Source organism: Microtus pennsylvanicus, chromosome 2 (genome assembly GCF_037038515.1).
Source record: "Microtus pennsylvanicus isolate mMicPen1 chromosome 2, mMicPen1.hap1, whole genome shotgun sequence".
Taxonomy (NCBI): Eukaryota; Metazoa; Chordata; class Mammalia; order Rodentia; family Cricetidae; genus Microtus; species Microtus pennsylvanicus.
The window spans coordinates 111038609-111050661 of record NC_134580.1 but is presented as its reverse complement, the minus strand read 5'-3'; the positions used below and the strand labels follow the sequence as shown (position 1 = coordinate 111050661).

The following is a 12053-nucleotide window of genomic DNA, read 5'->3' as shown; positions in this document are numbered from 1 at the left end:
ATAATGAGTTTTTCCCGAAGTGACATTTGAAGTTTCCAGGAAGAAGATGGGGCCCCACAACAACAACTCTACCTGGTTGAGATGACGTCATGATACTGATAGCGCTACTACAAGACCTGTTTTGGATACCAGCTGCACAAGACGATCCCAACTTGGTTAGCTGAAATGGTGCACATCTTGTACAACATTCTGGCCAGACCTCCACAAAATACTCAGAGACTATTTGCAATTTTAAAAGACATTGATCTTGAAATTTAACCATCATTTTACTTTCACAGGATCCCCCAGAAAGAACGTCGCCCCCATGACAGCTGGAAGTAATTCTAGAGGACGACGTCCCCTCTCCCAGTAAAGTTTACCCCTGGGTTTAGGGACATCATTTAGGGGTTGGGAGGTTGGGGGAGGAATTTTATAAGCTCAGGGATCATTTTGAAAAAAAAAAAAAAGAGAGGGAATGATGGGATTATAGATTTATAATTGTGAGTTACTGCTTTTAGACAAATATATTGGTATCAATTCTTGTATATTGAAACAAAGTTAAATTATATTGACTATTGTATGCATGCATGTTTCTATGTCTGTTTAAAACATTTTTATGTATTGACATATATTGTATTGATATATATATTGTATACATTTACCATATTGCAATGTACATTTCTACCTCTGATTAAGATACTTATATAATGTTTGTGCATTGATATATATTTACCATATTGCAATGTATATTTTTACAGTGTTTATATTTGGAGGTCATTATCCTCATTTGTTACACAGTTGTTTATTGTCTTAGTCTTTAAGTTAGATAGATATTGAGAATTATATAGATAAATAGTCATCTAAGTTTGTCATTTATAATCAGACTAATCAGGTTCTTTAGATATATAGAGATTATACTCAGTATAGATAGATAATCTTCAACCTCTTCAAAGAGCTGTAGAAAATGGCCTTTAATCTAACTCAGAGTTTCGTGATAGTGAGACACAATTGCTCCTGGCAACACCACTCCATTCCCGAGAGAATGTTGAGCACCAAAGACACTCCACCTGGAGCCTTTCTATTTGGAAGAACTGGCCTTTGGGCAAAGAAATGCCTATACCTCAACCACTGACACAGATACAGAGCGTGCATCAATGGATAAAACAGGACTGTCATATCCTGCCAAGACAGGGTAAGATAGTTTTGAAAAGTTCCTTGCCTTTAATAATGGTATGTCAGTTATGTTAGGCCTTAGCCAAAATTGGTTGACTCAACATTGCAAACGAGACTTTGGGTGATTGCCCAGGTAGTCAGTTGTCTCTGTCAATTGTTGCACATTTTGGATATATCTCGTTTGTTGAGTAGTGTTTATTCCCTTCTCAGATCTTTGACAGAGTTGAAGATTATATAATTGTAGTTACTCTTTACATTATTTGGACTCCTTGAGATAGAATGTTTAGCAAAGCTTTTGTTCTCAATATTGTTTGTTATATTTATTATTTGTTGTTATTGTATGTAGTTGTATTTGGTTTAGTTCTGTCTTATTTAGACAAAAAGGGGAGATGTAGGGATAAGTCCCGCCCCTTAGGGGGCGTGTTCGCCTCGGGCTAATGTCTGCCTATAAATTTGGCGAGCGTGCTCAGAGCTTCCTCTTCTACTCTCCTGGTCTCCGCGGGAACGGTGGTTCTGTAAGTCTATTTCTACGTTAAAACTATATATATTTTTACAAACTGCCTGCATTCGTTTACGCCTCTACACTCGCCTCCTCACTACAAGGTAGGATGGGTACTATAGAGATGAGTTAATAAGGCCACAGGCAGAAAGTAAATGAATAGAAACGGGTTAAGTTATAAGAGCTAGTTAGAAACAAGACTAAGCTACCAGCTGAGCTTTCACCATTAAGAAGAAGTCTCCTTGTCATTTATTTGGGAACTGGCTAGCAGGACAGAAAAATCCCCCTTCATTTTGTTTCTTCAATTTTTAATTCATCCAGTTTCCTGGAAGTTTAGTATATCTCCAACCAGTGGCTCGCAATGCCTGAGTGCTTATATGTGGAAGTGTTTGATGGTTACAGATATGAAGGGTGTCTTAGCTAGAGGTCCAGTTTCACTTGAAGCTTCTCACAATCTATTATCATCAATTTTGACTTTATGGGTTCTGCCTCCTTGAAGCAGACCTCAGAAAACTCCCTCGTTAATCCATCTTTTCAAACCAGTGTTTCTTATTGTGCTTTTTCTTCTGAACTCGCAACAGAAAGAGGCTGAATGAAGATGTTCCCTGCTGCTGCCACCTTCCAGAGAGGCATTTCCTGGTATAGGAATGGCATCCGTGAGGCACAAAGGTGGGTGTGCTTGAGACACCATGGCAGCAAGCTAGGTTTACATTTCTTTTATCAGTCTTCATACAATTTTGTAAACAATTATTTTCCAGAAAGGATTTTTGCTTAAGTCAAAAGATTTCTACTACTTCCAAATGAAAAGCCAAGTCAGACCCACAATAACCATAACCATAAGGGTTAGAAACAAATGAAGAGGTTTTTTTTTTGACGTAAACATTTTATGAAATTCAAAGTTTAATATAAATAAAGTTTCACAAAAATACATACTCATTTGTTTATATATTACCTGGATGCCTGAGAGACACCTGATATACAAGACTATGAAACACTAATAAAAAATGACAAGAAAAAGTATAAATAATGTTCATGTTATTTAGATAAAATAATATAAACATTTTACTTTTAGTCTTCTGGATAAATTATGGATTACTAATGCACAATCTCACCACTTCTCAGCTGACCATAACTAACATTTTTTCATTGAGTTATATGCCATTTTTCAGACCTTTTATTTTCAGTTTTTGTAATTAAGATGATTTTAAGGTATAATAAACTACAGGTGGCCCTGACTTGGTAAGTTTGTCACATAGTTTGAAGTTGATAAATCTTTGGGCCTTTTTTTAAGAGGTAACCTTGGTCATTCAGTGATCCAATGAAGTTTTCAAAAACAGCAACCTAGAAGCAAACATCCAGAGTCAGCCCATTTAGGAACACGCCAAACATGATTTTCACATCAGTCTCTAGACAGACTCCCAACAAGTATTCTGGGCAAATAAAATAGTATATGCTTTCTATAGCACTCCAAAAAAGCAAAGAATACTTTGTCTTAACCAAAAACCCAACTTAGACTAGTGATGTGGGACAATGGTCTGTATTCTGTCAATTATATTTTATATAAACGCTGACTGGCCAGTAGCCAGGTAGGAAGTATAGGTAGGACAACCAGACAGGAAGCAGAGGCAGGTCAATGAGAACAGGAGAATTCTGGGAAGAAGGAAGTCCTTTCCAAAGTCCTGGCCCAGCCACCGAAGAAGCAAGATGTGACTTCCCTGCCTAATAAGGTACTGAGCCACATGGCTAACACAGATAAAAATAATGGACTAATATAAGTTATAAGAGTTAATAAGAAGCCTGAGCTAATGGGCCAATCAGTTTATAACTAATGTAGACCTCTAGTAATGAGGACCCTCTGAAATTATTACAAAAACGATCTGTTAAGTATTCAGGTACCTGAATGTTTAGTTCTTTGGCAATCTGACGAAGTTGATGATATTGAAATATATTATTGTAAGTTCTTTCAGCAATGCTGTTAAGAGCAGAAATAAATCTTTTTGCTGTTGACCTGTTGCTCATTCCAGAGCCGTGCTGGGATCGCTCAAAATCCAGGTTCCCAAATTCATCTGAGTAAGTTCCTAGCATGCTTAAAGATGGAGAAAAAAGAATTATCTCACATGGCATGGCTACAGACATTTTTGGACTGGGCTTCCAAGTCATAATAGAAGTTTGGGAATGGCTGTGAGACTTAGTTACTTTGAATTCAATTTGATATACATTGACAGAAACATATTTTGAACACAATTACGGCTATAAAGAGAGCATTTCAGCCAGGAGTGACAGTACATGCCTACAATCCCAGTGCTCAGGAGCTAAGGCATAGAACTTCCTTGAGTTTAAAGACAGCCTCAACATAACAAGTACCAGGTCAGGTAGGGCTAAGGAAGGAGATCCTATCTCAAAACACCAAAACAGATTTGCAAACATGAAATGCAAAAGTGTAGAGTTGAAAAACAATATTACAAATAACAGAAACAGTCTTTCTGATTAATAAAACTAAAATTTCTGACCATAGCATTTTTGGCTTTCCCAGGTAAACATGTGTTATTAACTTCCACAGCATCTGCAAAGAAAAGATGTTTCAAACTACTCTAGAGTGGCTGGAGAAATGGGTAAGATCACAGGCTGCTCTTGTAGAGGGCCCTGGTTTAAGAGGACCTACACAGCAGCTCACAAGCACCTGAAATTCCATGAGATTCCATTCTCACTTCTGGCTTTGGAAGGCACTGTGCACATGGTGCCAAGATGTGTGCCGGCAAAACACCCACACCTGCTGTGGAGCAATCCTTGCACGCTGTACATATGCATTGCTCCCTCTGGTTAATAAAAGAGCAGACTGGCCAGTGGCTAGACAGGTAGAGGCTAGGAGGGACTTGTAGATAACAAAAGAGCAGAAAAAAGAAAGAGAAGTCTCAGGAGTTGCAAGGAGACATAGGGAGAAACAAGGTGAAACTGTCATGTTGAAAAAAGGTGCCATCATGTGGCAGAGTGTAGATAAGAAATGTGGGCTAAGTTATAAAAACTAGTTAGTAACAAGCCTGAGCTGTCGGCCAAACATTTATTATAATTAACAATAAGTTTCTGTGATTATTTGGGAAGCAGCTGGAAAGTCTGCCTCCACATACCCATAAAAAAAAAAGCTTAAAAATAAATTCTCTAGGAATAAGCTTAAGCTCATGCTGACTTGCAGTGATGACAGACACTAGTCCCATTTCTCTTCTGTTTGATTTTTACAGTATCACCAAAAAAGGGAAATACATCTGACAGAGAGTTTTGGCTGGAGTCTGTAAACACCCATTACAGACGGAATTAACCACAATGTAATCCAGCTCTACTGCTGAGTCCATCTGGACAATGGGACACATAAAACTTAACAAGTGAAGGTTTTTACTCAGGAATTATCAAATATGTATTGGTCACCTGTTAGGAAGTGGGCTCCGGGTGGTAAACAAATCTAATCACTGTTCCTTCTTAAGGAGTCCTTAGGAATGACCTTCAAAGGTCATGGTCTGTTCCTCCACTAGAGAAGAAACTGTACACACAGAACTGTGTATCATTCAGGAAGACAGGAGCACATGACAGAACAGGGCACGTTATTCACGACCTTCAGGCTTAACCCACCTGACTCACATAACAAGCTGACGTTCCTCTATTGTTGGAGATGCTCTGAGTACTGACATGGCAATTCTTCTTGTTTACCACAGGCATCCTCCTAGTCACCTTGTGCTTTGGGGATTATCCTTACTCCTTTTACAGACAAGGACAGTTTTGGCAGAAAGACAAATGACTTTCCGAATGTTAACATTACTAATGAGTGACACCTGGGATTTTGATCCGTGCTCCCTTGCTTCCATTTGAAAAAAAGATACATAAAATATTTGACAACTGCCCTGAATTGGAAAAGCTCACAGCAACCTAGTCTCAGTAGGCAGTACTACTTCTAGAATATTTCCAATTGTGTAAGAATACTCATATAAGCTGTTTATTAAGTAAAAACATTTACTTTTCAAAAAATGTCCAAGTATATATTATGCTAACTCAGATGAACTATGTCATGGTTCATATTTTTCTTATTCAGGTTTCTGCTTCCCAGAAATTAAAAGTATAATTTCACAGAATAACATGTTAATGGTGGTTTCAATGACACAGAAGAGATAGGAACTAAAAAGGGCAAATTTTTTAAAGAGTACTTTAATTGATGAATTAACGAAGTATGTTTAATAAATCATGCTAGCCATGACTGTGGGCCCTGGAAAGACACTGGTAAACACGATAAGGTCCTTTCTCTCATACACTAAGAAAGCATGTTAGTTTAACAGATCTGAACTTGATGTGTTAGCCGGTCTCAATCTCTGATAATGCTAGGCAATCCTAAGCACTGGTGGAACTATTCTCTCCCCTTGTTGCTGACACAATGAATGAAAGAGAAGGCTGTGCTTCCACAGACTGGTTATAAAAGCAGGGAACAAGCAGTTACTGCTCAAGCTCTAGTGGACAGCAGGGTGCCCTTCTACGTAAGTCTGCTTATGTACCTGTGGGAAGAAGGCACAGGTAAGGCCAGAGCCATCATGAGCACAGCAAAGCAAGGTGAAGCCTCCCTCCTGGGAAAGGGGGGAGAGCAGTCATTCATCAGTGCCACACTCCTGAACAACCACAAGGACAGCACAAGAGCCAGACCCCACAACATCTCTGTGACTTCTCATCTGTGCAGTAGTACTTTCTCATCAGGTCGCAAGCTCACAAATAGCAACTCAGAAACTTATTAATTATGAAGGCTTGGCCATTAGCTTAGGCTTGTTCCACTAGCTCTTATAACTTAAACTAATGTGCTTTATTAATCTATGTTCTCCATGGCTCAGCTACCTCTACTTTGTACCATATGTCCTACCACTTCATTGTGACCCTGGCGTCTCTCTGGTGGAATCTTCCTGCTCACACTTCTCCTCTTTCTCTCTCTCCCTAGAAATCCTGTCTATACCCCTTCCCCCCGCCTAGTTATTGGCTATTCACAACAGATCTGATCTCAGTTTATGGCATGAGTCAGAGGAAGGGGATCTATGCGGCCTTTAATATCATCAGATCTAGAGGACAGCAGTGCCCGCCAACATGCACTGCCAGAACACTACTATTACTGTGTGTATGCCTGCCACAGCACAAGAGCGGAAGTCAACTTTGTGGAGTTGGGTCTCTCCTTCCACATTTGTGTTGTTTCCAGGAATCAAATCATCCGATTTGTATGCCAAGAACTTTTACTGCACTAAACCACCTTGTAGTCCCTTTGATATAACATGCCATAGCAGCCTCAAGTTGAACTGTAAAACCCTTGTTCTTCAACTATACAGAACTGTGGTTCAGGGTCAGAGAGGAACTGGCAAAGCACCCTGACATGAAGCAAATTCAGTATCTATATAATTTACCTTTGAAGAAATAGAAATTACCTGTCAAGAACACCAAAAGGAAGAAAGGAAAGAAGGAAGGACAGAAAGAGGAGATAGGGAGAAAGGAGGGAGTGAGGATTGGGGGAGAAAGTTGAGAAAGAAAAAGAGAAAGGTAAAAAGTACAAAATTTAAGTGGCCAGCAAGATAACTGAGCAGGTTAAGGCATTTGACAGGTCTGACAGCATTGGTTCAATCCATGGGACACACATGGATGAAGAACAAAAACTGACTCCAGTTGTCCTCTGATGACCACACATGTGTATGCACTGCCCCCAAATGTAAAATTAGTGTTAATCTTACCTATGTTTCATAATTTCAATTATATCTTCAGCATCTTCTTTAGTTGCTTCCTCTCTCAATTCTAACCTTGCTCGTGCCTATAAAAGAAAACAACTATTTTAAAATAAACGATAAATACTGTAACCATTGATTGTGCTGGTGCGTCGTACCTAAGCTTCATTATTCACTGCATTTCACTGTATGGGAAGGGCTGGTGGTGAGTGTGCTCAAAATACACTGTATGCATGTGTGCAATTCTCAAAGGATAAAAATTAGAAAAGCAGTCAGGCGGTGGTGGCGTACGCCTTTAATCCCAGCACTAGGGGGGCAGAGGCAGGCGGATCTCTGTGAGTTCGAGGCCAGCCTGGTCTACAAGAGCTAGTTCCAGGACAGGCTCCAAAGCTACACAAAGAAACCCTGCCTCAAAAAACAAAAACAAAAAATTAGAAAAATGTACAAATAGCTTAAAACATAACCAAAATTTACTTTTACCTACTAATATTTTTTCTGAGTGTTCATTTTATGAGTTTTGGTTATGAAAATGTGTTTTTGTCCTTGCGTTTTATTTTCAGAAAAACACAGTTTATTTAAACTCAAATAACAGAGGTGTCAATCATATTTTAGAATCAAAAGAACCTTACCATTCACTGCAGCTAATTTTAACTGCAACAGTACTCAGAGCACCATGCAATGTGACAAACAGTGCTCTTAGAAAGGCTGCCTACACCTACCAACCTGTCACACAATCAAATCAAGTAGTCAAGACACTCGACATATTCCATGTTCCCATATGCTCAACTTGGAAGCCTAGGATTCTAGGTAATCTAACCACTTTTCAGACACTCCAGCAATCTACAGTGTCATTAAAAAAAACTGACATTGCTTGGCATAACTGGTACCTAGAAAGAAATCTATAGCTTTAATATGCTACAAAAGTAACTAAATATTCTTTAAAAAACTTTTATTCATCCTTTTTTATTTTTTTAATTTTTTAATGTCTCCTAGACAGAAGATCTAATCAATAGTTCAATAGTGAAGAAAACTGATCAAAAGAAATCATAGTATCACAGACACATACATTCTCTCTCTCTCTCTCTCTCTCTCTCTCTCTCTCTCTCTCTCTCTCTCTCTCTCTCTCTCTCATACACACACACACACACCCTCTCTTACAGTACTGGAGATTGAACATGCTGAGAAAGCACTCAAGACCACTGAACTATGTCATCTCTTTGTTGATTTTTGAGACATATCACATACTAGGTAACCTAGTCTGGCCTTGGACTCAATCTGTAGTCTAGGCATGCCTTCAATTTGCAATCCTCCTGCCTCAGCATCCTAAGTAACTGAACTTATAGGCTGAGCTCCTTCCCTCTTCCTCAAGTCACAGAAAGCATGAATATAGGGAAATGCAAACCTCTGTGAGACGGATCAAAGATTCCAGCTGCCGGGTGGTGATGGGTGAGCTGCTCATGCGTTGGCTCTGCTTGCGGAGCTCCAGGTAGAAGTCCTGAAGAGCCTGGGCAGCTTCTATGGATAGCCTTGGGTGGACATACTGCCGTGCATAACCAACATACTTCCTCAACAGCTGATGTGGAATTGGATCTATTTTCTCTCCAGGAGCCACCTAGAGTAGAATTTTAAAGTAAAAAAATTAAAAAACAAAAAAAAAGTTACGGGGGCTGGAGAGATGGCTCAGAGGTTAAGAGCATTGCCTGCTCTTCCAAAGGTCCTGAGTTTAATTCCCAGCAACCACATGGTGGCTCACAACCATCTGTAATGGGGTCTGGTGCCCTCTTCTTGCCTGCAGGCATACACACAGAATATTGTATAAATAAATAAATATTTTTTTTCAAAAAGTTACATTGTTTAGGTAAATTAGGAAGTTCCAAAACTTCTCCAAATAAACAAAACACTATGGTTACAGCTTCCAATCCCAGCCTTGGATCAGTGGTTCTCAACCTTCCTAATGCTGCGACCCTTTAATTCCTCAGATTGTGGTGACACCCAACCATAAAATTATTTCATTGCTACTTCATAACTTATTTTGTTCTTATAAATCATAATGTAAATTTGTGATATGCAGGATATCTGATATGCAACCCCCCAAAAAGAGTCGTGACCCAGTTTGAGAACCACTGCCTCAAATTCCAGAGTACCAGGTAAATATCTAGGGATGAGGAGGAAGGTGGATTTTATCTTGGGGGAGGGTAGATGCTGAGGATTAAGTCTAGAGCTCTGGTCATGCTAAGCACATAATATACCACTATGACATACTCCAAGCCCCCATCACACATAGAATTTACACACTTAAGCACAATGAAACTAAATGATTAAGAAATAGGAATACCTTTAATCTTTCTGATAATGGTTTCTCAGAAACTACTTCAAGTACCGAAGTGTTTGAATCTTGACTGAGCGTCCAAGCTACTGCGGCACTGCTAATGGTTTTCTGCTTCCCAGCTCTTACTGCGATCACATGTTCAGAAAGTAAGTGGTCATGCTGCTCATTTGGTGTATCTAACAAGATAAAGACCAAATCGAATCTGGACAGTAGGGCACTCCCCATCCTAGGAAGTAGGGAAGAAAGAAGCAGAAAAACCTAAGAAAGTGTTGACTTGTTTACTAGTTCCATGCAGAACTTCTACGTCAATCTTCAGGTTCAAGAAATAAGCTTTCCGCATAGCTGTGTGTTCCCACTCCTCACATACACTGGACAGCTGTGGAGGTGGTCTTTCCTCATACAGCAAAGTCACTGAGACCTACATGCTCATGGACACAAAGCCTATCTATAAGTGCTTTCATAGCTCTTTTTGACATTTTTTTGCCTGCATGTGTGTCTATGAGCCAGCGGTGTGCCTGGTGCCTGTGCAAGTCAGAAGAGGATGTTGGATACCCTGGACCTAGAATCAGGTGATGGAGGAGGGTCATCTGTCTATGTGTTACTTTCACTGGTTAATAAAGAAACTGCCTTGGCCCTTTGATAGGACAGAAAATTAGGTGGGCAGAGTAGACAGAACAGAATGCTAGGAAGAAGGGAAGTGAGGCAGATGCAATGAAGCTCCGACCCAAGATGGACATAGGCTAGAATCTTCCCGGTAAGCCACCACCTCATGGTGCTACACACGTTTATAGAAATGGGTTAATCAAGATGTGAGAGTTAGCCAGTAAAAGACTGGAGATAATGGGCCAGGCAGTGTTTAAAAGAATACAATTTGTGTGTTGTTGTTTCGGGTGTTAAGCTAGCTGTGCAGGAGCTGGGCAGGACGAAAAGCAGGCCTGCTCGCCTCATCACTACAATCAGAGATGGTTGTGAGCTGGTACGTGCATGCTAGGAACCAAGCCCAGGTCCTCTACAAGAGCAGCAAGTGCTCTTTAACTGCTGAGCCATATTTCCAGCCATGCTTTGCTGGCTTATCTCATCCAAACGCTGTCTCTCCAGTACTCGTGTTCAGTTAAACACAACAGAGTAAAGATGCTACACTCCTTTAGGCATCACACTGAGCCCACTGACCAGCAGCTTTCCTATTTATAACAAGAAAAACCAATCTAGGCTGTTTAAAATGTTTGATGAAACCACCAAAGAATGTGCTAAAAACAGAACCAAGTCTGATGTAGGTTTTGTTCACCAGGATTATACAGACTTTATAAAACATAATATCATTATTTTACTAAGGGAAATCCATTAACAGAAGATTGACTTTGTTGGAAGCAATGAAAAAACACTGTAAATTTCCAAGTGCAACTGTGTTCTATTTTTTACTTAAAAAATTTCCTCTTTAGGTGTATTTGTGTGTGTGGTACCATGAAGCACGTGTGGAATTCACGGGAGTTGGTTCTGGAATAAACCTTTACCTTGATCTTGTTAACCTGACAATTTCTATTTTAGGTGTATAAATTTCTTAAATCTATTATTATAATTATTTATTTATTTATTTTTGGTTTTTCAAACAGGGTTTCCATATATAACCCTGGCTGTTCTGGAATTCACTTTGTAGAGAACACTGGCCCCTCAGAAATCCACCTGCCTCTGCCACCAGAGTGCTGGGATTAAAGGTGTGCACAACCACAACCTGGCAAATTTCTTATCTTATTTATGCATTCATGTATGTATATATGTATATATAGGGTTGGTTTTTTTTTTTTTGATACAGAGTTCACAACCACCACGTGGCAAAATTTCTTATCTATCTTAAATTTATTTATTTATGTTTTTTGGACACAGGGTCTCACTAAGCAGCCCAGGTTGGCCTCGAACTCACAGAAGATTCACCTGTCTCTGCCTCCCAAGTGCTGGGATTAAGGGCGTGTGCCACTACACCCTGCTCAGATGTATAACTTATTTAACATTAGCTGTGGACAGCACCACACACCTGTAGCTTCTATAGACGAGAAGATAGTGGAAGACAAAGGAAGACAGCAAGGGTCACTTAAACCTATGGATTTAGGACTAGCAATGAGTAACACAGTGAGATTCCCCATTTCAAAAACAAAGGGGAATGGGAGAGGTTGGAGAGATGGCTCAGTACCCACAGCACTCAGGTTCCAGGGGAATCCAACACCCTCTTCTGACATGCAGGCAAAATACCAATACACATAAAATAAAAACAAATAAATCTTTAAGAAAAAGTAAATTTCCGAAAGAAGAAAAGAGAAATAAGCTGCTCTAGTAAGGCCTAGTTTTCCCT

General features: G+C 39.6%; 1 protein-coding gene across 1 annotated transcript in view; it reads right to left on the bottom strand.

The window, feature by feature from the left end:
* Positions 1-2523: 2523 nt before the first annotated feature.
* The window catches only part of LOC142844013 (DNA helicase MCM8), a 32951-nt gene continuing 23421 nt past the window's right edge, over positions 2524-12053 (bottom strand). The window contains exons 15-19 of the mRNA XM_075962269.1: positions 9716-9935; positions 8783-8992; positions 7390-7466; positions 3548-3737; positions 2524-2992 (exon numbers count right to left, since the gene is read on the bottom strand). Of these exons, the coding sequence (XP_075818384.1) occupies positions 2900-2992; positions 3548-3737; positions 7390-7466; positions 8783-8992; positions 9716-9935 (790 nt within the window). The 3' untranslated portion in view covers positions 2524-2899. The remainder of the gene's footprint in view (positions 2993-3547; positions 3738-7389; positions 7467-8782; positions 8993-9715; positions 9936-12053) is intronic.